Raw genomic sequence first — 27461 nt, 5'->3', positions numbered from 1 at the left:
GAGGGACAGGGGAGGTGCAGTGAAGGGAGGCGGGATAGGGAAGGTGGACTGAAGGGAGGCGGGATAGGGGAGATGTAATGAAGGGAGGAGGGACAGGGGAGGTGGAGTGATGGGAACGAGGGACAGGGGAGGTGCAGTGAAGGGAAGGAGGGATGGGGAGGTGGAGTGACAGGAGGAGGGATAGGTGAGGTGCAGTGAAGGGAGGCGGGATAGGGGAGATGCAATGAAGGGAGGAGGGACAGGGGAGGTGGAGTGAAGGGAGGAGGGACAGGGGAGGTGGAGTGAAGGGAAGGAGGGACAGGGAAGGTGGAGTGAAGGGAGGAGGGACAGGGGAGGTGCAGTGAAGAGAGGAGGGACAGGGGAGGTGCAGTGAAGAGAGGGGGACAGGGGAGGTGCAGTGAATAGAAGGAGGGACAGGGGAGGTGGAGTGAAGGGAAGGAGGGACAGGGAAGGTGGAGTGAAGGGAGGAGGGACAGGGGAGGTGCAGTGAAGAGAGGGGGACAGGGGAGGTGCAGTGAAGAGAAGGAGGGACAGGGGAGGTGCAGTGAATAGAAGGAGGGACAGGGGAGGTGGAGTGAAGAGAGGGGGACAGGGGAGGTGCAGTGAAGGGAGGAGGGACAGGGGAGGTGCAGTGAATAGAAGGAGGGACAGGGGAGGTGGAGTGAAGAGAGGGGGACAGGGGAGGTGCAGTGAAGGGAGGAGGGACAGGGGAGGTGCAGTGAAGAGAGGGGGACAGGGGAGGTGCAGTGAAGGGAGGAGGGACAGGGGAGGTGCAGTGAAGAGAGGGGGACAGGGGAGGTGCAGTGAATAGAAGGAGGGACAGGGGAGGTGGAGTGAAGGGAAGGAGGGACAGGGAAGGTGGAGTGAAGGGAGGAGGGACAGGGGAGGTGCAGTGAAGGGAGGAGGGACACGGGAGGTGCAGTGAAGAGAAGGAGGGACAGGGGAGGTGCAGTGAATAGAAGGAGGGACAGGGGAGGTGGAGTGAAGGGAGGAGGGACAGGGGAGGTGGAGTGAAGGGAGGAGGGACAGGGGAGGTGGAGTGAAGGGAGGAGGGACAGGGGAGGTGGAGTGAAGGGAGGAGGGACAGGGGAGGTGCAGTGAAGGGAGGAGGGACAGGGGAGGTGCAGTGAAGAGAGGAGGACAGGGGAGGTGCAGTGAAGAGAGGGGGACAGGGGAGGTGCAGTGAAGAGAAGGAGGGACAGGGGAGGTGGAGTGAAGGGAGGAGGGACAGGGGAGGTGCAGTGAAGGGAAGGAGGGACAGGGGAGGTGGAGTGAAGGGAGGAGGGACAGGGGAGGTGGAGTGAAGGGAGGAGGGACAGGGGAGGTGGAGTGAAGGGAGGAGGGACAGGGGAGGTGCAGTGAAGAGAGGAGGACAGGGGAGGTGCAGTGAAGAGAGGGGGACAGGGAAGGTGGAGTGAAGGGAGGAGGGACAGGGGAGGTGGAGTGAAGGGAGGAGGGACAGGGGAGGTGGAGTGAAGGGAGGAGGGACAGGGGAGGTGCAGTGAAGAGAGGAGGACAGGGGAGGTGCAGTGAAGAGAGGGGGACAGGGGAGGTGCAGTGAAGAGAAGGAGGGACAGGGGAGGTGGAGTGAAGGGAGGAGGGACAGGGGAGGTGCAGTGAAGGGAAGGAGGGACAGGGGAGCTGCGGTGTAGGGGGTGGGACATGGGAGGTGGAGTGAACGAAGGAGGGACGGGGAGGTAGAGTAAAGGGAGGAGGGATAGGGGAGGTGATGTGAAGGGAGGAGGGACGGGAGGTGGAGTGAAGTGAGGAGGGGCGGGATGGTGGAGTGAAGGGAAGAGGGATGGGTAGGTGGAGTGAAGGGAGGAGGGATAGGGGAGGTGGAGTGAAGGGAGGAGGGATAGGGGAGATGGAGTGAAGGGAGGAGGGATAGGGAAGATGCAGTGAAGGGAGGAGGGATAGGGAAGGTGGAGTGAAGGAAAGAGGGATGGGGAGGTGGAGTGAAGGGAGGAGGGACAAGGAAGATGGAGTGAAGGGAAGAGGGACAGGGAAGATGCAGTGAAGGGAGGAGGGACAGGGAAGGTGGAGTGAAGGGAGGGACGGGGAGGTGGAATGAAGGGAAGAGGGACAGGGAAGGTGGAGTGAAGGGAGGAGAGATGGGGAGGTGGAGTGAAGGGAGGAGGGATAGGGGTGGTGGAGTGAAGGGAGGAGGGACAGGGAAGTTGGAGTGAAGGGAAGAGGGATAGGGGAGGTGGAGTGAAGGAAAGAGGGATGGGGAGGTGGAGTGAAGGGAGGAGGGACAAGGAAGATGGAGTGAAGGGAAGAGGGACAGGGAAGATGCAGTGAAGGGAGGAGGGACAGGGAAGGTGGAGTGAAGGGAGGGACGGGGAGGTGGAGTGAAGGGAAGAGGGACAGGGAAGGTGGAGTGAAGGGAGGAGAGATGGGGAGGTGGAGTGAAGGGAGGAGGGATAGGGGTGGTGGAGTGAAGGAAAGAGGGATGGGAGGTGGAGTGAAGGGAGGAGGGACAAGGAAGATGGAGTGAAGGGAAGAGGGACAGGGAAGATGCAGTGAAGGGAGGAGGGACAGGGAAGGTGGAGTGAAGGGAGGGACGGGGAGGTGGAGTGAAGGGAAGAGGGACAGGGAAGGTGGAGTGAAGGGAGGAGAGATGGGGAGGTGGAGTGAAGGGAGGAGGGATAGAGGTGGTGGAGTGAAGGGAGGAGGGACAGGGAAGATGGAGTGAAGGGAAGAGGGATAGGGGAGGTGGGGTGAAGGGAAGAGGGACAGGGAAGATGCAGTGAAGGGAGGGACGGGGAGGTGGAGTGAACGGAAGAGGGACAGGGAAGGTGGAGTGAAGGGAGGAGAGATGGGGAGGTGGAGTGAAGGGAGGAGGGATAGGGGTGGTGGAGTGAAGGGAGGAGGGACAGGGGTGGTGGAGTGAAGGGAAGAGGGACAGGGAAGATGCAGTGAAGGGAGGAGGGACAGGGGAGGTGCAGTGAAGAGAGGGGGACAGGGAAGATGCAGTGAAGGGAGGAGGGACAGGGAAGATGCAGTAATGGGAACGAGGGACAGGGGAGGTGCAGTGAAGGGAAGGAGGGACAGGGAGGTGGAGTGAAGGGAAGGAGGGATGGGTAACCCTTGTCACCCAAGAGCAAACCCCTCACCCGAGGGAGTGTCATCGATGGTGCTAGGAACCAACTAATTCGTCAGGACGTATGAGTTGTGCTCGCTGTCTGGGTATCGGGCACAGACGTGCATGATGTGCAGCTGGTGGTCACACACCAACTGCATGTTCAGGGAGTGGAACCCCTTTCGATTGATCAAGGGCACTCCCTGATGAGCCAATTCTCATAGGGGGACATGTGTGCCATTGATCATCCCCTGGACCTGGGGCATGCCAGCGATGGTGGCAAATCCTGCTGCCTGGGCAGCCTGGTGTTGCTGGCCCAGACCAAAGTTTATATAGTTTGCTACCCGGGCACATGGAGCACTCGTCACAGTGTGGATGTACCTGTGTGCGGATGTCTGCGAGATCGGGAATCATGCAACATGATTTCCACTAGGTTTCCTGGGAAGACCCAGTGGCATAAACGTTCAGGGCGACTGTCACCTTGACAGCCACAGGGAGTGGGTACCCTCCTCCATAACCCTACAGTGCCAGTGCACCATCATCTGGACAGGTGACGCATGGTCTCTCTGGTTAGCGGGAGCTTTCAGCGGCACACGCAGTCTGTCAGCTCCTCGAAGGACAGGCGCTGACGGTATACACGTGGCCTGATGCGGCATATGGTCTTAATATGATCGTGACTGATCTGACACTTCAATGCCTTTTAGACCTCCTGTCCCATAACCCTTTACGTTATTGTTATTCAGAAATCTAACAATCTCCACCTTAAACATACACAATGATTGAGCTTCCACAGCCTTCTGGGGTAGAGAATTCCAAAGATTCACAACCCTCTATGTCAAGACATTCCTCCTCATCTTGGCCCTCCTGCACTCTAGGCCTGGTTCTGAATCAGTGCGGGCTTCTAATGATCTAAGAGTACTTGATGACAGCACTCAATTTGTTCACATAAAATACACCATCCGTCCGTCACAAAGATTCCTGATTGTGCAGTGCTGAGCACATCCTTGTGAGGCTAGGGTTGGCCGTTGGGGAGGGAGTGGGCAGGAATTGTTTGCACAAAATCAAACCATCTTTAGGGCATCCAGGTGTTCAGCGAGGGGGCAAGTGGGATGAAATTCTCTGGAATTCAGATTCCAGTAATTATTTACAATCTGTTTTCTGCAGGAGCTTCACAAGAGTGAACAATTTCAAAGATTATGTTGCATGATTGCCGATTTAATAACTGCTAGCTGGGAACCGATTGTAGGTTTCAACTTTCCTGACACTCTCTTGAACTACTTATTTGACTCATTTAACATCTTGGAATTAATTTTGTCCCTTTAAAGTGGCTGGGAATAGAAAAGAAATAAAAAATGAAACCAATGCTAGTGCTGATCATTCCCAGCCTGGACAAAGCAGGGATTTACTGAAGGATCATGTTTTTCTACACTGTGCCACCAACCTCTTCCAGGTCATGTGTAGCAAAGGCCTTTGCCTTTGAAGACTAAAAATCACTGTACCATGAAGACTCGAGGGCCACATATCAAATTTAAATCACTGTTGAAAGTTACTGATAGATTCTACCCTCATATTTAGTATTTAACCCACCAATTAGGCAATAGTGTTAAGAAGAACCCTTTTCAAACCTCCAGGCCCTCAAAGTACAACAGAGACACAGGTTGGATATGCCAGGATGTCCAGCTCAGTTCAGATACAGGTCCCATATGAGGAGGGTTTAGGGGGGCAACAGAATTAAGCAGTGAGTGAGAGTTATGATACAACTGTGGTGCTTGGCCTTCGAGCATTGCTTGGGCTTGAGGGAGGCACATAGAGACCCAGGTTGGATATGCCACGATGTCCAGCTCAGTTCAGATACAGGTCCCATATGAGGAGGGTTTAGGGGGGGCTGGGAGCAATTTTCTTTTAGTCTTTTGCCTCAAGGCACGAGAACAACTGTTGTTTGCGTCACCCCGCCCCTTCCCCCACCCCACCCCACCCCCCGCCTTTACTCTGCCTCATCAGGAACCTCAGGACAAGAGCAATACCACTGCTACAATGAAATCCTTTCAATTAATTCGCCAGTGCCCAATAATCACAAACTCAGATTCTGTGTGCGCTATCCCAACCGCCATGGCTGAGACTAACGATTCAGCATCTCTAAGCTGTGTTGTGTTGAGGATTTGCATCCACTATGGATGCACTTTATATTCACACGGACTGTGAGTAACACTCCAGTTCCCAGCAGTGCTATCTGCCATCTTTATGATCTCACTTTCCTTTAGGAAAAGGTGATTTGAAGAATAATTAGGGAGGGGACTGACAGCCATTTTCAGGAGAAAAGCAATAAAACAATCCATGGTAGAAGGAATTAACTCTCAGTTCTAGGCAAACAGCCAAAAGATGTCAATTGCAGCCATTCTAAAACACACTGACCTTTGAAAAATTGAGTTACCATCACTGATGTTGGGAAAATAAAGGGATTTATGTTTTATAGGTAAATATTAAAAATAATATATAGTTTTAGGTGCGTTTAATTTAATGTTTCCGTGCCTGGAAGGGACCTGTAGTTACATTCATGTTGGACAGAGATATTTGTATGTGTGGGGTTGGTTTAAATTCCAACTGGGATTCTATTGGGATAGAGAGAGCGACGACGTGAAAAATCAATAAGCTTTGCTTAGCAAATAGAGGCCCGTGTAAGGTAAGACTAAAGTTTTCCTTTGTTCTTAGTGTTTTAAACCGAAAACCAGAACAGCTGCAGATAGACAACCGTGAGGAAACATCTCCCAGCTCTTCTCGAGGCAAGAGAAGCTATACAATGAAGTAATATGTAAGAAAGCAAGCTCCAGAGAAACTAAAGGATTGTTAGGTCTAGAAACTTAGAAATAGACCATGGGCACCACAGACAAAGCTGAGAAGGAATCTATTGGTGAGAAGATAGGTTTTCTAAAGTAATCCCAAAGGTTTCTGAAGTAATCCTAAAGTGTGGAATGTCTGCAAAACAAATCTTAAAGTGATTGGGAAAACAATGGCTGGAATTTTCCAGCCATTGGGATTCTCTTTTTCCGTTGGCAGCTCACCCCTAACCATGGGTTCCCTGGGCCATGGGGTGGCTTTAATGGGAAATCCCATTGACAAGCAGTGAGAGTAGAGAATCCCAGTGCCAGTGAACGGCGCACCACCGAGAAACACACGGTTGGCGGACTGGAAAATCCAGCCCAGTATTGACTGGATATCAGAGTTTTATAACAGTGGGAGTGAGTCAAGACAAAGGAATCCTGAAGGGTTGGTGTAAAATCCTGAACTGATGTATTGATAAAAGTGGAGCAGAAGATGTGTTCACAAGAGTCTTTTGGAAAATGTGGACTGGATTTTGAAATGCAAACCGTTAATGGAAAGCATGATGATGGGAGAAGTTTTTAAAGTGTGTTTTGGGCAGTACAGTTTATAAAATCTTAAGTGACAATCAACTGGGTGGATTTTGAAGAGGCATCCACAGGCCTTCACTTTTGTTCAGATCGTACGTATTTGGCCACAGCTAATTGACATGCCTTAAAGAATGACTTTGTGTGTTGTGGGTTTCGGGGAAGGAGGGGAAATTGGGGTCAGGAGGCTAACTCAAATGTGAGGCTTTTGTAAGCTGTAACTGGTGTGTACAGGTTTGTTTATTTTCATTGTGTATAAAAAGAAAAACTCTAATAAAAACAGTTTTTTAAAAACTAATTAGCGGTCCTGTGACTCTGTGATTAAAAAATAAAGTAAAAGTTACGCTGTTGGATTCTCCGTCCGCTGAATCCTTCGGTTCGTCAGCAGCGCGCACGCCTGCAGATTTCCCGATGGCTTGGGGGTGCTCACAGTGGGAAACTCCATTGGCTGGCTGCTGGGACAGAGAATCCCGCTGCCGGCAGGGATGCGCCACACCAGAAAAAAACAGAAAGTGGCGGGACGGAGAATCCCGCCCACTGTCTTTTGAGTCAGGGTTCCATTCTGGAATCTTCCCGTCCAGTCATAACATCAACTGGGATCATAATACGGTGATCCCAGCTACTTCCCATTTATCCTTCCTTTTACAAGATTTACTCTGTGCCTGTGACCCTCTTCCTTGTTCTGCTTTTCATCCTGTGTGTTCATAAGAGGTAAGTGAATGGTTTATCCGTGTTCATGACAAATAATCAAAGTGTTTTTCATATATTCTGTATGTTACAAATCACAGGAGAGAACGAGATTTAGTTCTTAAAGAGGCTGGTGTTCCTCCTAAAATATTCTTACGGTATATCTTTTAGGCCAAATAAACCTCCCCAACCCCTTGGCTGACATTGTGATCCTCCAACACCCTATGAGATGTGCATATGCCAGTCCACTTGTGGTTTGATCCCATTCTGCAGGTTGTGTACAATAGTGTTACGGTACAGGGACTCGAGCAGAAACGGAGATACCACACATAATGGTGGGCCCAGATAGATTCATAGGCAATGCTAGCTATTGAAGTAGCTATTGACCATGTGTGCAGAAAGTATGTCCAAATGCAGCTTCTAGCTAACCGGATTTTGGAGCTGAAGCTGTGGGTGGACTCACTGTGGAGCATCTGCAATGCTGAGGAAGTCGTGGATAGCACGTTCAACGAGGTGGCCACACCGTAGGTGAGGATTGCACAGGCAGAAAGGGAATGAATGATCATCAGGAACAGTAAAAGACGCAGGAAGGTAGCGCAGGAGTACCCTGTGGTCATCCGCCTCTCAAACAGACATGCAGCTTTGGATACTGTTGGAGGGGAATGGCCTTTCAGGGGAAAGCAGCAGGAGCCAAGTACACGGCAGTGGGTGGCTCTTCTGCTCAGATGGGTGGGAGGAAAATGAGTGGCAGGGCTATAGTGATAGGGGGTTCAATCGTTAGGGGTTTCGATTGTGTGCCCTCGACCTGTGCTCCCGAACTGGTCGGCTCGACTGCGGGGATAGGCTTTGCAATCAGGTCAGCTTTTTAAAGAGTCGTGCCTCATGGCATCTCTGAGGCGCCGTGAATCAAAGTCTGCATGAGGAAACCTTTTGGAAGGTAAAGTTCAAATGGCCCTCCTGATACCCCCACCCATGTCAAGGACTGGTCCTACCCGCTCCTATGGCTCCCCATGACCCCCATGCCAAGCTATGGCACTTTTATGCCCATTGACTCACTATACACAGTAGAGAGCCAATGAAACCAATCGTGATAATAATACCCTTTATCAGTGTCACAAGTAGGCTTACATTAATGCTGCAATGAAGTTACTATGAAAATCCCATGGTCACCAGGCACCTGTTTGGGTACACTGAGGGAAAATTCAAAATGTCCAATTCACTTAACAAGCACATCTTTCGGGTCTTGTGGGAGGAAACCGAAGCAATAATAGCACGTGATGCAGTCGCAGTCATTCAGTAATAACTTTCCACTTCCTTGTTTTTAAACCTCCTTTTTACTGCAGACCAATAAAAGTGTCAATCATTCAGACCTTTTAAAATATCATTGCTGAAACCATGATGGAAGAGAGCAGAGTGCCAGAGCTGTCAGTCAAGCAATGGTTCTCCTGGGGCTCTGAGCTTTCACTGTTTTTTAAAGATTTTTAAAAACTTATGTCATTGTCACTATAGGATTCATTGGCTCTATACAGTACAGAGGGTGAATGGGCATTGGAATGACATTCATTGGTATGGGGTATGGGGCATGAGGGGCTATGAGGGGTGGGTGGAGGTGCAGGAGGTGGCAATGAATGGGGAATGGGGAGTGAGTGGGTGGTCATGGGATGTGAGCGGTGAGGGTTAAAGGCCCTTACTTTTTTTTGTTATAATTAGGATGAAATTCCACAGTACTCAGGTTGGCCTTTTAAACAGCTCACTTCAGCACCCCTCAGCCCCAGTGGGTCAGCTTGCCCAACTGTACCCACCTCCTCACAATGAAAATCCCATCTTTCCTGGCACCTTCTCCCAAGGTGGGCTTTCTGCCAAGTCACACCTCGAGGATGAAAATCCAGTCCGTAGACTTTTCTTCAGGAAGATTTCATTACTTGATGTGTATTGTTTACCTTTAGAATCAAATTATGTCAGAATGAGGGCGATAGCAAGATAATGTTGCGATAAGCAGGAGAGGAAGAACGTGTGAGCACCACGTTATGGAAGGGGAGGGATAATCTCACATGAGGAAAAGATAAGGAAAATGTCATATTGAGGCACAGAAAAAAGATAACACCTCAATTGGGGTTGAGGCAGGAATATTATAAGTAGGAGGATAAAGGGTAAGCCATTCAGGACTGAGATGAGGAAGAACTTCTCTCAGAGAGTTGTGAAGTTGTGGAATTCTCTACCACAGAAAGCTGTTGGGGCCAGTTCGTTGGATATATTCAAGAAGGAGCTGGACGTGGCCCTTGCGGCTAAAAGGATCAAGGGGTATGGAGAGAAAGCGGGAGTGCGATACTGAATTTGCATGATCAGCTATGGTCATATTGAATGGTGGTGCAGGCTCGAAGGGCTGAATGGCCAACTCCTGCACCTATTTTCTATGTTTCTAGGAGACGGGGGATACATCATAGTAGGGACAGAGAGAGAGAGAGAGAGAGAGAGAAAGGAAGATGACTTGTATTTATATAGAATCATAGAATTAATTTCACGAGGACATTCAGCCCATTATACCTGTGCCAGTTCTTTGAATGAGCAATCAAAGTGGCCTCTGTTCCTTGCTCTTTCCACACAGCTCTGTAATTGTTACATTTCATAGTCATACCCAATATACCCTTTTTGCCAGGTACTACTGAATCTGCTTTCTGACACCACTTCAGGTTGCGCTTTCTAACTATAACAATTTGCTCTGCAAAAGAAAGTCTGGTTCTTCTGCAAATTATTCTCGGTTTTATTTGTATATATTTGTTTGCGGTATGCACCGAGCATGCGCAGCGTAATCTCGTCAGCCATCTTGTGTTGGCAGCAATCACTCCATTTTTATATATATATTATTTGCTCATTTACTTTATCATAGAATCCTTACAGTGCAGAATGAGGCCATTCGGCCCATCGAGTCTGCACTGACCCTCTGAAAGAGCACCCTACCTAGGCCCACACCCCGGCAAACCCATTACGCCACCTAACCTTTGAACAATAAGGGGCAACTTAGCATGGCCAATCCACCTAACCTGCACATCTTTGGACTTTAGGGTTTTCTACATCAAAGGCAAAATTAATCCCAATTATTTTAAAAATCCAACTTTATTAAATACTGCTCAAAAAGCTGATGGACTAGTTTGATTTAAAGCACTGTTAACTCAATTATAAAGCAGCTGCCCATCAAGTATATAATTGTGCGAATTACATGACATGTTTATATTTGTAAAATGCTTCCTCCATTGAGCAAATGTTCCCAGAGAAATAAAATAATAAGACCCCAACATTTATATTGAGTTCGGGTGAGCATGTGATTTTGACTGCACCTAGTTTATTGTCAGACGGGTCAGTAATCAGCAGATAACATATTCAAGATACCTGTCAGAGTGCCAGAGGTGGGAGATATACACTTTAAAAAGAAAATATATGGGTAAGAACAGGGGAATGACACTACCCAAATGGCTTTTAAAGAATAGGCAGAGGCATGATGGGGTGTAAGGCCTTCTTCAATATGATTCTGTGTTGTGACAGGGTTAATGGGATGACCAATAAAACAAGATAAGAAATGCTGCAATTTTGTTAGTCATAAAAAAGTAGAGCAGAGAATAACACCATAATGAGGGAGACAGAAGGACCGAGGGATAATGCCCCAGTGAGGCAGTGAGTAATAGGATGTCTGATAAGAACAACAGAACTCAGTTAATACACATTGTAAAAAAACACAGGAATTGGAATGGGACATACAGCCCCTCAAGTCTTTTCTGTCAGTTAATTGACTGTCCAGCATGTCAGTGAATTAGTGAATATCTACCAAAATATGTCAGCTGGTGCCTTAAAATGTGAGTGTGGCTCGTCTTACCCCTATGATCCCAGCGCAACGAGGAAGCAGTTGGATTGAAGGTATTCCTGAAGAAGCTGGAATCAGATGCCTTGAAAGAAATGCGGAGCTCAGGTGTTGCGTGGAATTAGCAGAGCAGCAACCTGACGGTGATTACTATTCCTCCGAAGATGCGGACAAAGGTATCTAGCTCAGTTAGGTAAATAGTCAACGCTATAATTTAAGCTAACACTTCTATCACAGCCTAAAACACACCATATTATGAAGCACTAAGTATTAACATCCACTTAAGACTGGCCAAGTTGACGAAACGTCCTGTTGATAAGGTTCAGATTGCCCTGTGAATCTACATTGACCGCTTTCTTGCTCAATGTACTGTTAACTAATTCCCCTCATCTGCTGCCCATCTGTGCTACAGACTGCACAATAGAGACCTCCATAAGTCACTCTTACTGCTGATGCAGACCAAAGCAAAGCCAGCCAACAGTTTCCATCTGCATTCAGAGTTGCACTAAGCCTTTCCTTGCTGTGCTTAAGGGGAGTGTATGATTCCTCCTGTTTCATGTCTCGACAATCTCAAAGATTGCTGATTTTCCTGTGCATTTACCAAACATGTCCAAAGGTCTAAACAATCAAACCATTTTCACATTATCAAACAGCCACCAACACAATGGTTTTACTGGATGAGGTTAGTGTATCCCTTTAAGAAGAGTGCTGTGTGGGGCTCCTGGGATATTTATATATTGCCACCAGATGGATTTCGCTTGTCCCACCTGAAGAAGGTCAACACAGAACTTCGTCCAACCTCCTGGCCCAGGGCCCATTGGCTATGCAGGGTGATCTTAAACTGGCATATCTAACACATCATCCTCTTGGCATCTTTGAGTGAGACTGACAAGTTGGCTTTCAGGCAATTTTATGCTGCAGGCGTCTTCCTGAATTAGGTTGGGTTGAGGGTTGGGTTTGTTTTAAAAAATATTAACCTGCAGTGGTGGGAACAAAGGTACTAAGTGCTTGTGGAAGATGCAACATTCCTTCTGAGCAAATTCCACTTCAACTATCGATTGCAGGCTCAATATGGTATTGAAAACATACAGTACATTAATAGAGATGCAGACTGATGGATAGATGGTGATATAAAAGGATCTATATAAGTGGTTTGTTAAACATACTTCAGGGCGTTTAATCTTTTAAAAACTTTGCACCATTTTTTGAATATAAACATGGGGTTTGTGATCCCTTGTTCAAAATAACTTGTGATGCTATAGCCCTGTGTTGCCTCCAGCTGCCAAAGTAAAGTCTGTTCTCAGTAGCCAGCCTCATGCCACATGCCTTTGTGCCAACAGAATGTTCCTTTACTTTTGCCTTCAAGGACAATGATACCTTTTCAGTATACCCTATCAAATGGGCCCCACAGAGGACAGAACAAGCACCAGAATAATAATGAGGCTGGAGCTTAACTCACAGCCACTAATTCTGTCTTGTTCAACTGGATTGTTGATTTAATCTGCTCAGGGTGGGAGCTGGACACATTGATCCCTTTTCAGAGCTATGACGGCAAGTCATTCCTCCTGGGGGATATTGGCTGCCCTCATTTTTAAAACAATTGTGCTAGTAATCAGAACGTTCGAACAAAGGGAAGAGCCTTCATGGGCCACATCGTCATCGGTAACTGTCCAGATCTGTTCTGGTCTGGTGACACTCCTCATGAAAATCAGGCAGATTCTATAACGGAATTGAGGGTGGAAATTACCCCACTGGTAATTTCTGGGTTTAACACTTTTCTGCATCGGTTTTGCATAATAGACTGGGGGGGGATTTGGGTAACAGTGTTTTAAGGGGAATATTGGAAATGCTGCCTGTTGGGAGATGCTGGCTGATTCAAAATAGTCTGTTTTGCACTATTGCTGAAAGTCAAAAGTACCAGCAATGTGTGTTAGCAGGTTTAACAGTCCAAAGACCTATTTCGTTTGTGACAAATTAATTGATTGAAATTTTAATCTTATTGTATGCATTAGCATTGTTTCCATGGTGCCGGCTGAAGCCCTATTATGTTTAGTGGAAATGCACAAACCTTGACAAGATTAACCCCTGATCAGCAGTATTCTGTGGCTCTTTGTGAGTTTGTAAAGATGGGGCCTGACTGTTCCGTGAGCCTTTGTCAGTCTGGAACCTGAATGCACCCAAGTTGATCAGCATGCTGTTTGTTGCATGCCCCACTGCACCAAGTTTCAGCAGTTCCGTGCTTTCCCGAGGAGCCCTGGGAAAATGGAATCTTTAAACGTCTGCGAAGGGATTAACGCTATAGTTGCAAGGCACAGCTGCTGAGATCAGAGAGTTTTGAAGAATCTTTGTGGAGCTCAGTAGCTGAGGAGATGGGAGTCTTGCAGAAGGCGTGAACCATCTCTGCGAGAAAATGGCAGATAAATGTTTGGAAGTTACATTGGCACAAATGGATTAAAGGGGCGATCTTTGTCTTTATCTCCCGTGAAGCCTGGACGACGTGCAAGAAGAAAAATTGGGGAAGAAGCATTGCACAATAGCAACAGAGCTGGTCTAATTTCCTTCAATTTAAGTTATTACAAGGAATATCAGAAAAGTTCTGCAATGAATATAGGACAAGAGTTTCCATTCTGCACTTCAGCCAAGTGATGAAAAGCAAAATGTACTGTTCTGTAGCATGGACAACAATAATTCTTGGTCTATCCTTTCCATCACGGCATGATAAATAGTCCGTTATCCAGCCCAGTCGGATTATTCCTGCGTAGTCCTGATTGTAGGCTAAGAACCTCGAGCTAAACCTCTCTTCCCACATCTTCATCATTTCAGGCGCTTCCCCCAAGGATCTGTCTTTGCCTTTCTCATCTTCCTTATCTAAAGACTGCCTCCTGAATGCTATTCACAGACATGGGGTCACTTCCCCATATATGAACACCCAGCTCTATCTGACCACCAATTCTTTGATACTTTCACTGCCTCAATCCCATTAGACTCCCTGCCCACATTCAGTCTGGAAAAAGTTGCACTTCCATTAGTTAAGCGTTGGGAAGACTGAAGCTGTTGTCATACCCTCCATGCTGCCCCACCTCCATAACATCCCCTAAAATAAGCCGAGCTGCCACAAAACCCGTATTTATGTTTTTGCTGCATTCAGATTGGACTGTTACAATGCTCGACTGCTCAGCCTCATACCTTCCAACTTCTTTAAACTTAGGGTAATCCAAAACCTGTTCCTATATCCAATTCCACACAATATCCCACATCCACATCCCCAGCATGAGTCTTTAAAACACCCTGTACCATTGCCAATGTGTCAACTACTGGTAATGGTAAACAACATTTCCTATTGTTGTGGGGAGACTAATGATTCGTGTTTACTAACAGCAATGTATTCGGGAAATTAACAATTATTCTTTGGGATTTTGAATTCATAAAGTGTAATATAGTATACAAAAGCAATAAGAGATCATTTTATAAAGTGTCAGCTAAAAGCTAACGTGGCACCATCTGCAGCAGTCAGCATCAGGGTCAAGCAACATGTTCCAGTTAAACCAGTTTTCAGTGACCTTAATGGCTTGTTCCTAAGACACAATTGACAAATGGTTAGGATAAAGGTTAACAACATGTTTCCCTAACTCGACCTAAGGACCAGACACATCTATCTGGTCTGGAACCAAGTAGGGAGATTAGGGAGGGATCCATAGCAAGGGGTAAAGGGTAGATAAAGATAGATAACACCAACTCTGCCTGTGTGCACATATGTAAGTTGTTTAATGTTAAATTTGAACCAGATAATGCTCAAATATAAACAATATCTATGCCGAAGTAACATGCACTGTATAAAGGTTACTTCATTTCATGTGTTGGGCAGAGTCAACTCTGGAGGTCCTTCTCAGAAGCTGGGCTCTCCCAATGGGTTGGCCAATAAACGATCGTTCAGTGCCTGAGACTCCTCCAATTATTTTGTGGAAAAGGAAAAAAACACAACAATTGGCGTTGCAAGCAGGCTACTCATATTGGATCATCAGAAAACGGCTCTGCAAAGAGGGTGAGTATATTTTATTTAGTGCAGTAATCATGTCTGACGCGATCCTGTCGAGTAATAAAAGAATCTGTGGGAGGAGGTCTCAGGGCAGTGGAAGGCGCTGGAGTAGGGGGCAGAGATGTGCAGGCTGGCTTGTGGGGCCTAAACTGCACAAGTAGACCAAGCCATTACTGAATGAAGGGGCAGCATGAGGGGCATAGTCAAAGTCACGTAGGCGTGTTTGACATTTACCTGAGTATCATCAATGCCGTGAACGCATGACTGGGGCAATTAAAAGCCCGTACGGTGTGATCAACGCTCACCGAGAATTTGGTCCAGCCACACAGGCATGGTTGACAATGCCAAAGCCATTTCTCGAGTAAAGGGGCACGGGTGTGGTGACGTAGTCGAAGCCATGCAGGCATGATTGATGCTTGCCAAGCATCATCAAAGCCATGTAGGCATGACTGGGGCAGCTGAAAGGTGCGATCAATGGTCACCCGAGCATTCGGTCGAAGCCACACAGGCGTAGTTGACATCGCAAATAGCTAATGTGCCGCATTTTCTGTTCCTTCTTTTATTCTTATATTTCCTTCTCCATCAATAAAATTAAAATTGTTTAATATAAAAATGAAAGAGAATGTTGTAAGTTTTGATTGGGTAACTGACAGCTCCTTCATGTGGTTTATAGCGGAACAAGAATTTCAGTTAATACAGAAAATGCAGAAAGATGGTAGGGATCCACACATTACAGCTGGGGAACAAAAAAACAGGTGGATAGGTCAGAAGAAAGATAAGGAACAAAATGGGGTAATAATTATAACTAGCCTATATTTACAAATAGTTAGGGAAATGAGAAGATCCAGAAAAACGAAGTCAGTGGCCGCAATGGCCAGAGACACAGATGAGCATGAGGAGTTTGAGCCACCCACTCATGGTAACACCCCAACCACCCCCGTGGGCGATGACAATAGACCAATGGCTCCCATGGCGATAGTCAGTAACAGCAAGTTTAAGTGACGGGGTAAAATAAAACTTGAACAGGGGGAGGAGGGTGAAGGAGAGGAGATAATAGCGAAAGTCACCCATCTACCCTACAACCCTGGAGTGAAGCAGATGCTACTTAATGAACTGCCCAGACTCACAACCCGATATAATAACCCAGAGTTCTGGACAAAATTACAAGAGATGGAGGATTTCCATATAATGCACCCAATGGACTCGCAAGTATAATAAAGGCAAAATGTCCAGGGGATTGGGCTAACCCCCTATACTTCGATAAATATTAGACAAAAGAATGACAAAATCCAATCCAGCCGGTGTCTGTAGTTTGCAGCGATACAGTTGCCATTTGGGATTGGGCTACCCTAGTTTGATGAAACACAATCACTAACTGCCTTGGGTCGGGAACACCAAGGCACATGTCCCCATGGCTATAATCAATAAATAGTGGAATTAGAGGTGAAAAAGACAGACATTTAGTAAACTAACAGGGTAAGACTAATCCTGAAGGAACAGGAATTTTCTTAGGAGTGGGGGAGTGAAGAGACGGTGTCACTTTACCTCCCCTGAAGGCAGAGGGAACTGATCGATAAAATGAAACAATTCGGTGGGCCAAACTGAAAATGAATACAGGCTTGTGTCGCAAAGGAAAAATCTGTTCGTCAAAAAGCATTTTTTCAAACTTTAAACCAAGACCAGTCAGAGCAAGTTGATAAGAAAAAGCTCAGCTCCTTATCCGATTACGAAGGGAGAAACATTTAGTCATATACATTCTCTCTTCCCTTGTTGCTAGCAAATTAGGAATAGTTAAAATTTAAAAGTGTAACAAATGAATTTACCGTTATGTTATGAGATATGCGAGTAAGAAATTTGCCATTGCCGTGTTTAGTTCTGAAAAAAATGTTTCAAATTAGTTTGGAAAGGGAACTAAAATTCATTTAATTCGAACTGCTGTGAATTTCCGTTTAAAAGAAATTCAAACTGTGCTGGAATTCAAAAGGATTGCGTTTGAGTTTGAAATTAAGCTGTACAAATGTAAAATTGCGAAGGTCAACTTTTTCCCCAAATATGAGATAATGTTACAGTTTGGCAACAATCCAATTCGAATTTTCCAATAACATTTGTATTAATAATAATTTGTTGAGATTCAGTCAACACACACTTCACAAAGTATTTTTTTTAACCTTAAGTAGCAAAAATCGAAAATGGTTATAAAAAGGATAGACAAACGAGATGAAATTTGAGCAAAATTAAAACAATGGGACAAAATAAGTTTTAAAATTATGTAAAGGGAAGCAATCACGTGCCAAATTACTCTGTCAACTCCTCGTCCCTTTAGGTTCTGTAATAAAATGGACCATTTCAGCAGACATCCAATTTGTTCTAAAACGCCTGGAAAAGTGTGGATCTCTGATTCTGTATAGATCTACGCTAATTTATGTACAGTTGAATTTTGGATTTGTAGCAATTCAACAATAGAAGTTAAATGCAGAAATTTTAAGCATAGTCCAGAGGAATTTGTAATAAATTGAGGATTATATTATGTTTGTCACATCATTTTTGCGGGTGGTAATTTATTTGGTTGAGAATGAGTCTGAGATCTTGAATTAACAAAGAATAGGGAACGCCTATACAATTAGGCATTGGAAGTGTACTTAAATGGAACAAAATAATCTAAGTTATAATGAAGCTACAAGGGAATTGGGAAAACAGCAATGTTAATAGTGATCGTTACAGGAGGTGAAATGTCAATGAGATGATGCACCAGCTGCTGGTGTGTCTGAGCAAAATGTAAACTAATCTGTTTCCCACAATCTAAATCCCACCTAGTCACAAGTAAGGTTAAGTTAATTACGGAAGGGTAAGAAACTCAGTTCATAGCCCACATTATAGTTCAGATGATGTGTGAAAAGGCAACAAGAAAAAAAGAGAAAAATTAACCCAAATCCATTTCTGTATAAATTATTCCTTGTGTGTCTGTGTCAGCGAGCTAATTACTTGTTAACCCCCTGTAATCTGGTCTTGTATGTCGTTTAAGTTTATTCCTTGAATGCTGAATATGTGTGTCCCATATTTCTAGGGAATTATGAAAGTGTAAAAGTGATTATTGTGTGTGCCTAAATTTGTTGTGCGGGATTGTGAGTTTTCAGTGTTGTGTCTTTCCAACAGAATTAATTGTTTGAAATTTGCAGCTGAGAGAGTGTATGTTCCTTTTGTTTTATGTGAATGTTCATGGGTTTTATTATTGGTTTTGGCAACTAAAATAAGGAGATGATGAGTAAAATGACTAAGAAAGACAGGACCACCCTAAGCCCCAGAGAAGCTTAAGGAATGTTGAGATAAACAAATGAAAAGAAAAGAGAAGATAGAAATATAGATTTGTGTAAATGTTACCTTTGAGATGTGTCAGACAGGGAAATCAGAGAATAGGGCTGCTAACTCATCAAAAGGGACAGTTACTGGAGGAACAAGAGGCACTTTGTACCAGACTTGCTCACCACAGAAGAGAGAGTGAACTCTTTCTGAAAAGCAGCTCGAACTCTTAGATTGAGGAATTAATCCTTCTACCTCAAACACATTGGACCCCAGCACTTCGTTTAGAAAACAGATTTGGCAGAATTAAAGAAGACAGCTCAAAATATTGCTGAAACGATTTTAAAATTGAAAAGGAAGTCAGACACTTTATTTAATGAGCTTCTTTTGGAAAATATAACATTTTTTCAGGGAAAGGAGGCAAAAATTAAATGTGTTAATGCCTGGAATCAAACAGGGATGTTTGATTTCTGTTTTAAAGATATTATAAGAACATTCCATTGGACTGTAAGTTTCTCCAGACAAACTGAATTAGATAAGATGGTAACTAAGGCAGATACAAATGTTATGATGAAATAGGAACAAAAGTTAGAGAAATGAACACAACCCACAACTTTTTAAGAGAATTGAATCTGATGATGTAGCCATTACCTGACACATTAGAACTGTACAGGGGGAAATAAGCAAAGATCTTGAGATGGAGGCCCTTTTGACTTTTGATAGGATTCTAGAATAATTATTGAATGCTGCACTCTTTTAAAGTCAGCTGTATTCAAAGCCAGCTCAGTAAAGGCTCAATTCAGGAAGCAAAACGTACAGTATTTGGGCTGTATATTACATGGCAAGCGAGAACCTCCCTGTAGTCAAAAGGAAGCCAAATGGAAGATTGTCCACAACCATGAAACGGGCACTTGTACAAGCTCCAGTATGGGACTACCATGATTGGGACAGGAATTTCATTAGCAAAACTCGCCAACAAGGTTATTTGCCTTTTAAAAGAACAGACAATTAAACGAAATCACCTCCCCCCTCACCACCGCCTTCAGAGCCTCCCAGACAACTGCCTTCAACACCGCATATGTTTTGGTCCTGTCCAAAGCTAAAGGATTACTGGAAGGAGGTTTTTAGGGTAATTTCTAAGATGGTGCACGTGAAACTGGACCTGGGCCCCCGGGTGGCCATATTTGGGGTATCGGACCAGCCAGGGTTGGAAACGGGTGCGGAGGCAGATGTTGTAGCCTTTGCCTCGTTGATCGCCCGAAGGCAGATCCTGATGGGTTGGAGAGCAACCTCTCCACCCTGTGCCCTGGCGTGGCGGGGGGACCTGTTGGAATTCTTGACTCTTGAGAAGGTTAAGTTTGAACTCAGGGGAAGGATGGAGGGGCTCTACAATTCATGGGCATTATTCATTATGCACTTTCAAGAACTGGATAACATTGACCATTAGTTGGGGGGTGGGGGGGGGGGGGGGGGAGGGTTGGGGGGAGGGGGGCGGTGTGTGTTAATGGTGACTATGGGTGATTCCTGATTCCTTTTTGTCATTTGTTTACATGAACATGCGGGCTAATGTCTGGGGTTTGGTGGGAGGATGGGACCGTTGTTATTGTTATAGGGATTGACATATTTGTTACTGATTATTGTTTATTGTTGGTGGGTGTAAATTTGGGAGAAAATGTGAAAAAGGAGGAGAATAAAAAATATTTTTGAAAAAAAGAAGACAATTTCGAGCTAGGTTACAAACAAGCTTTGTTAATAAACCTACGCATGCAAGATCAGAGTTTTAAAAGTAATTTTTTAAAAAAGCTAGAAAACCTTTAGAAAAATCAAGGCAACTAACCTTAAGAGAATTTTAAATTGATCATGAGTTTTCACGAGGGGAAAAAAGGGACATTCTATTTGAAACAATTTAAAGGTCACGGAGAATAAAATACTTAGTAACAATCGACCACAAGATGGAAAAATGATAGACTCAATGGAAATCTGACAGCCAACCATACGTGTCTGAATTTGGGACAATTCTGGGATGCGAATACAACTTTTTAAAAAATGTTGTCACCTGACAAACCCAGATTCCACCCAAGTGGGTGGGACTGTGCAAAGTAACTATGACCAGTGATATATGCGCTTGTGTGGACATCCAAGGGAGGGGGACACCGGAAACACTAGTCGCAATCGAATCACGCATTACTAATTGATCTTGTTTTATAAAAATTAACACTAGCCGGCTGGTGACAACTGAGGCGGTGATTTGCTTACGTGTATAGAGGTTAACAACTGTATAGATTCTCGTGGGACTGATGACCATGGTCACAGGTATGGGAGGTGTAACTCATTCAATATCACCACAGAAGAAGCAGTCAAGGCCTCGGCCCACCCACGCCAACTGACCCATCTCGACCAACCACAAGTCCAGGACCAGAAATGGGATTTTATTAATTCATGAGAATCAGATTTTGTATGATAATGTACACCATGAGCTGGTACCTGTAACCCTAAACATTACAGACATAGCCCTGCCCCAGTGGTTTTCAACATACACCCGCTAACTTTAGCTGGCCCGAGTGGATTGATTAATGACTGAAGCAGCCCGATATGACAGGACATAGCCAATAGCAGCACCTAGAAATAAAACAGGATAAAATGTGGCTTGATGAATGACGCCACTGCAGCATTTAATACCAGAATTACAATGATTAATTCTATTGCTCTAATAACTATTGACCAGAAGATCTGAGCTTTCTGGGTAAGAGGTAAGGGCTTCAGTACACTCAACCGGGTGTAGACAAAGACATGACACAAATAATTTAAACTTGACCCCTGTATTAGAAAGTCACGCAGTCACCGTTAATAAATTAATTGGGGTAGGGAAAGATATTTTGGATGATGCAAATAAGAACGATGTCTATAGCACCTATGGATCATGAATGCTTGACCAGATGTGAGAAAGTTTGAGGCAAATTAACGAGGGACTAGTTCTACTTTGGGTTACATGTGAACATCTATTTAACCCTTCATAGGTTGATCGGATGCCAGCTCAGGGGATTAGCAAATGTATATAACACTATGTTAAAAGTATTATGAACAATATATTAATGGATACTGTTTTAGTGATACCCATTGTAACCATGTCAATACTTGGCAGACTATAATATAGTTATTTATTTATTGGGGTAATCAGAGGAAGTCATTATACCAATAATAGAGGATAATATGTTTAGTACAGCATTAAAGGGGTATAAGATAGAAGCCACTTCTGTTGTATGTGCACATCTAATCATGAATAAACAAGTTGGCCAGGATTCTCCCCTACCTGGCGGGACGGGGGAATCCGGCGTAATGGAGTGGCGGGAACGACCCCGGCGTCGGGCCTCCCCAAAGATGCGGAATTCTCTGCACCTTTAGGGGCCAAGCCCTCACCTTGAGGGGCTAGGCCCGCGCCGGAGTGATTTCCACCCCGTCGGCTGGCGGGAAAGGCTTTTGGCGCCACGCCAGCCGGCGCCGAAAGGACGTCGCCGGGCGACGCATGCGCGGGAGCGTCAGCAGACATTCACGGCATCCCCGCGCATGCGCAGTGGAGAGGGTCTCTTCCGCCTTCGCCATAGTGGAGACCATGGCGAAGGCTGAAGAAAAAGAGTGCCCCCACGGCAGAGGCCCGCCCGCCGATCGGTGGGCCCCGATCGCGGACCAGGCCACAGTGGGGGCACCCCCCCGGGGCCAGATCGCTCCGCACCCCCCCCAGGACCCCGGAGCCCGCCCGCGCCGTCTGCTCCCACTGGTACGGTAGGTGGTTTGATCCACGCCGGCTGGCGAGGGTTGGCAGCGGCGGGACTTCGGCCCATCGCGGGCCGGAGAATCGCCAGGGGGAGCCCGCCGACCGGCGCTGCGCGATTCCCGCCCCCGCCGATTCTCTGGTGGCGGAGAATTCGGGACACGTCAGGGGCGGGATTCACGCCATCCCCCGCCGATTCTCCGACCCGGCGGGCGGTCGGAGAACCGCGCCCCCGTGTGGATTTAATGCCGCAACGAATTGTACAATGGAAACGATATGGGCCTCATTACCGATTTTGCATACATGGCCAAATGGGGGATATTGGGCACAATTTAACGGGCGTGTTGCACATGGCGCAGATCTGGGCGTGCTGGTTAGATAGCATGGGGAGTTGAAATCGGGGGCGTGGATCGGTTCATGATCTAACCGGGGACATCCCGGGTGGGGGCTGGTCGGAAGGTTGAGCGTTTTAGGTCGGAGGTCGCCCCTGGACTGGGGGAGTGAGGGGCATACCGTCTGCGAGGCCTACTAGCCATACTCCAATATTATGTATACCCATAAGAGGCGCAACTACACCTGCTGCCTGTCTGTCCTACCAATCACTTCCAGGACAGGGCCCTGTTCATGGTTATATGGTGAAGGTCACTTCAACTGCCTCTGGCGGTGAGCAGCCTTTAGCTGCACAGCTGAAGGCTATTGATAATAAGGAATTGGCATTGTTAGTTAGGTGAGCACTTCACAGTTCCCAAGTGCATTCTCGTGGGTACACGTGCCGTGTCTCAGACGAGTGTTATTGCCCAGCATTCCGATCAAACTGTGAGGCTGGAAATCTTTGCCTGAACCCTGGGGGCGTCAGCACCACATAGGCAGCAACCAACAATCAAACACTCATGAGCTGGGTTTCAGCACTGGGGATATGCTCGCGACCTTAGGGGTGAGTGTGTGGTCCAGGTGAGGGGAATGGAGCACGGTCTCCTGCGTGTTCTCAGCCGGGGTCTGGGGTCTAGGGGCCCATGCTGTGGCTGGCAATGAGTGTGCAGAGCGGGGTTCCGCAGCACAACAGGCTTGGTGGATGGCACTCTGAGAGAAGGCAGGACACATAAGGGTGGGGGAGGCTTGGGAGATTTGAGGGTCCCGGGATAGGACTTTCTGTCTCTCTCAGTCTCCAATTCCTTATGGATAACAACATGGATGGTGTTACTGGCCCCGTAGTAGCAGCCCTCGCAGTGCACGTGGCAGGTCAGGTGACCGGGTGACAGAGAAGGCAGCAGCATTGACCCAGGCTGGAGCTGACACCCTATTTGCAGGGGGCCACTGCACATCTTGCACACTCAGGCCGGGGAGAGACCCAGAGGAGGATGCCAGCAATGGCCAATGGTGTGTAGGTGTCGTTGGTCGTACGAGGAGATGACAGACAGCATGGGCCGCAGGAGGCTCCGTCTCAACAAGGAGACGGTGCGGCACCTGGACATGGCACCTCGTGGAGGAGGAGCGCGTCTGCTCCCAGTGGCTGTGAAGGTCACCGCAGCCCTGAACTTTTATGCAATAAGTTCATTCCAGAGCTTAATTGGAAACTTGTACAGCATTTCACAAGCTGCAGCCCACCTGTGCATCCGTGAGGTCACAGATGCCCCTGTGTCCGGGCAGCTGACTGTCTCAACTTTCAGCTGGACCAAGCACATCAAGATGCCCAGTCTGCAGGATTCTCCACCATTGCTGGGATGCCCCAGGTCCAGGAGGTAATAGAAGGCAAGCATGCCGCCTTGCATGCACCGGAGTATCGGGGAGTGCCCTTCATTAACAGGAAGGTGTTCCACTCCCTGAATGTTCAACTAGTGTGCGACCACCACCTCCGGGTCATGTGTGCACACGTCCCAGGGAGCGTACACGACAGCTACATCCTGGGACACTCGGAGATCCCCGACGTCTTTGGGGACCATCCCAGGGTGACGGGTTGGCTCTTGGGGGATAAGGGTCCTGGCTGATGACACCAGTATGGAGGCCGGTGACTGATGCGGAGGCCTGATATAAAGAGGCCCATGTTGCCACCCTTGCTGTCATTGAGAGGTGCATCGGACTGCTGGAAATGCGGTTCCGCTGCCTGGACCGCTCTGATGGTGCCCTGCAGACACCCCAGAGGGTCTCCCGCTTTGAGGTGGTCTGCTGTGCCTTCCCCAAGCTGGCACAGCAGCGGGCAATGTGCTGGAGGAGGAGGAGGGACATGCAGCCTCGTGTGAGGAGGATGAAGATGAGCTGGACCAGGAGGGGCTGGAGGACCCATGGGAGCACCTGACGAAAGACCCTGGCCCTCGCCTGCTTCTCGTAAGATGATGCTTTGTCCATCAGCTCCCCCCTCCCCCCAATTCACCCCCTCCCTAACTCCCTACCATTCACTCCATCCCCTCAACTCCCCCTCATCTCGCCCCATTCACCCCCTCCCCCAATTCCCCCATTCACACCCTGACCGGACTTCTGAGGCACATTCTGGTGAAGGCAGGAACATCCAAGGGAGTCAACAGTCAGAGGTCTGCTGCTGGATCCTCGGACTCAGCTTAGTCTCCAGTCAGATGCCAAGCCTCTGGGCAAGGTTATCCCAGAGCTGATGCAGACGCTAGGACACGGCTGTGAGATTCAGGAGGGGATGTCAGCGACATTCCGGTGAGTGTATAGCTGATTTGAGGAGTACCAAAGGCTCTGGGTGCACGAGATGATGCCGGCAATGTGTGGCACTGAAGCCAACACTGCTAAGGTGGTGACCGCAGTGGAAAGGCTGAAGCATGATATCAGCGCCAGGAGTGCTGGTGTCCAAGGTGTGGCTCAGTCTGTGACGACCATGGCTGAGGGCCATGCCATCATGCCCCAATCGCTGAGGGATGTGGGTGCATGTGGACATTGTCTAGCCACTCCAGACATTCTGCGGGTGAAGGGACATGTGGTCAGTGAGAGGGGGGGATCATTGTCAGACATGAACAACTCACATGAGGCAGGTCATCTGGTAGAAAGGGCAGTGGATCCTCACCTCTGTGGCCTCGGTCAACCTCACTGTCAGTGACTGCGCTCTCCTCGGGCAACCCCACAATCTCCAGGGCTTGTTTCTCATAGGGGGTGAGGACTCGAATATCTGGCACTCCGCCACCTGTCTTGGCCCTCTCACACCTATTAGGGGCCAACTTCTCCTGTGGGAACAAAGAGACGGCACTGTGAGCCACACATTTGATGCACCAGGGGGATCTACGGCAGGTGGCATGTGTGGTACCACATCTGGGCATGGAAGGGTTGTGCTGGTGGGTGCCAGGGCAAGAGCGGGATGATGTGATGTAAGAAGGTGCCAGCTGCTGACTAGTTGGTTTGAGGGGAGGAGTGGGGGGTAGAGGTCAAGGTGATGTCAGGGAGCCGGTGTTAACTTACCTTTGCGGCCTGGTGGAGGTCCTCGATCTTCTGCCGACATTGTATGGTGGTCCTCTGGTCATGCTGCCCGAACTGACGCCCGCTGCCACTGCCTCCCAGGAAGCATTGGCAGCCCTGCTACTGGTCCTCCGACCACCATGGAGGAACAGGGTGTCCCGTCTCATCTCCATGGTGTCCAGCGGCCTGGCTAGATCAACATCTCCGAAGCGTGGAGCAGGTCTGCGTGATGCCATCTCCTGTGCTGTCTGGGAATGTGTTCGGAGGGAGCACTTATGAGCAGCTCTCCCTTGTTTGCGGGGAGCTGCCAGGCGTGAGTCTGGTGAATCAGTTGCCAGGACAGCCAGTCCTAGCATGAAGCCCATGGGGGATCATTTCCAGCACTAAGTGTTATTAAATACTGGCCCGTGTCCTTGCCGACTCGGCCATCAGGAAACAGCCGGAAAGTCCCGCCTGATATGACACTTAGAACTTTCCCCGTTAAATCACGGCCATTGTATAACCACCAGACAATGAAAATATCAACGTTAACAGCCGGGTATGCCCCCATTTAATCATTCGGTGTGCTTACACCCACAGATACCAGCAAGAACAGGAAAAGTTGAACTGGTTGAAATATATAGGAGAGAAACAGCTGATATTCAAATTATGAACAATATAAAAGATAACCTAACTCAATACTTGAATCACTTCTCTTCTACAATCCCACCACTACCAGAGCATCTGATCGGAATTCAGACACAAACCCAACGAGTGTATAGATCATACTATGCACTCCAACAACGAACCAAGGCTTTAACAAACAAGATTGAACAAATAGATTCCTCTACATTGTGGATCTGTGGAATTGGGGCCCAAACATTCAAATATGCCCATGAATTTGCACCATCTCCCATGCCCTAGTTATTATGAAAATGATATTGACTATGTACCTAATGAATCTCATCTTCCAGATTCGGAAGACACACTGGAAATGGCAATGGAGAATTAGGTTTAGTACTTGGGGTAACGAGGTATGAGATCAAGTGTCTGTATTAAGGGACCGTATAATACAGATGGTCTGAACACATGCCTTTATGAACTTAAGCTAGATACCTGGCCAATATCAAAAATAGCGGGTAGTAAAGGAAACAACCGGCAACTGTAGGGTGGTCATTTTAGTTCGGCCAAGGGCCAAAAATGCGGTGACCAGCAATCTATTTGAGAAATTAACAATTATTCTTTGGGATTTTGAATTTATAGATTGGAGTACAGTATACTAAAGCAATAAAGGACAATTTTACAAAGATGCCAGTAGCACCATCGGCAGCAATCAGCATAAGGGTCAAGCAACAAGTTCCAGTTAATTTAGTTTTCAGTGACCTTAATGGCTTTTTCTTAAGACACAATCTACAAATAGCGAGGATAAAGATTAACATGTTTTCTTAACTCACCCTAATGACCAGACATATCTATTGGGTCTGGCAGCAAGTAGGGAGATTAGGGAGGGATCCATAGCAAGATGAAGGGTAGATAAAGGTAGATAACACTCACTCTGCCTGGGTGCACATGTGCAACTTGTTTAATATGAAGTTTGAACCAGGTAATGTCCAAATATAAACAATAGCTGTGCCTACATAACCTGCACTGCATAAATGTGACTTGATTCCATGTGTTGGACAGAGTCAGCTCCGGAGGTCTTTTTCTGAAGTGTTCTCCCAATGGGTTGGTCAATAAACAATTGCTCAGTGCCTGAGACTCCTCCAATTATTTCATGGAAAAGAAAAAACCCACAACACTATTCACCTTCCAAAACCATTCATAATTGAAGACCGCTCTGAAATTCTGCATTTAAATTTCTTTGTTCCCATGAAAACCCCAATTTTGTGTGCCTTTCACTATTACGATAACCTCATGTTCTTGATGTAATTCAAATGAATCTGCAC

At 47.0% G+C, this 27461-nt stretch overlaps 1 protein-coding gene across 4 annotated transcripts in view; it reads right to left on the bottom strand.

Annotated features, from left to right (window-relative positions):
* ldlrad3 (low density lipoprotein receptor class A domain containing 3) overlaps positions 1-27461 on the bottom strand; it is a 277367-nt gene that overhangs the window by 73293 nt on the left and 176613 nt on the right. Inside the window, exon 1 of one of the 4 annotated variants that reach the window (XM_072518829.1) lies at positions 25151-25530. The exons of the other annotated variants lie outside the window; for them this stretch is intronic. Within the exon in view, the coding sequence (XP_072374930.1) occupies positions 25151-25400 (250 nt within the window). The 5' untranslated portion in view covers positions 25401-25530. Of the gene's footprint in view, positions 1-25150; positions 25531-27461 lie in introns of those variants that run through there. 4 annotated transcript variants of the gene reach the window in all.

This window comes from Scyliorhinus torazame, chromosome 10 (assembly GCF_047496885.1).
Source record: "Scyliorhinus torazame isolate Kashiwa2021f chromosome 10, sScyTor2.1, whole genome shotgun sequence".
In the NCBI taxonomy this organism is placed as follows: Eukaryota; Metazoa; Chordata; class Chondrichthyes; order Carcharhiniformes; family Scyliorhinidae; genus Scyliorhinus; species Scyliorhinus torazame.
This window is presented reverse-complemented; position numbering and strand designations above follow the sequence as displayed.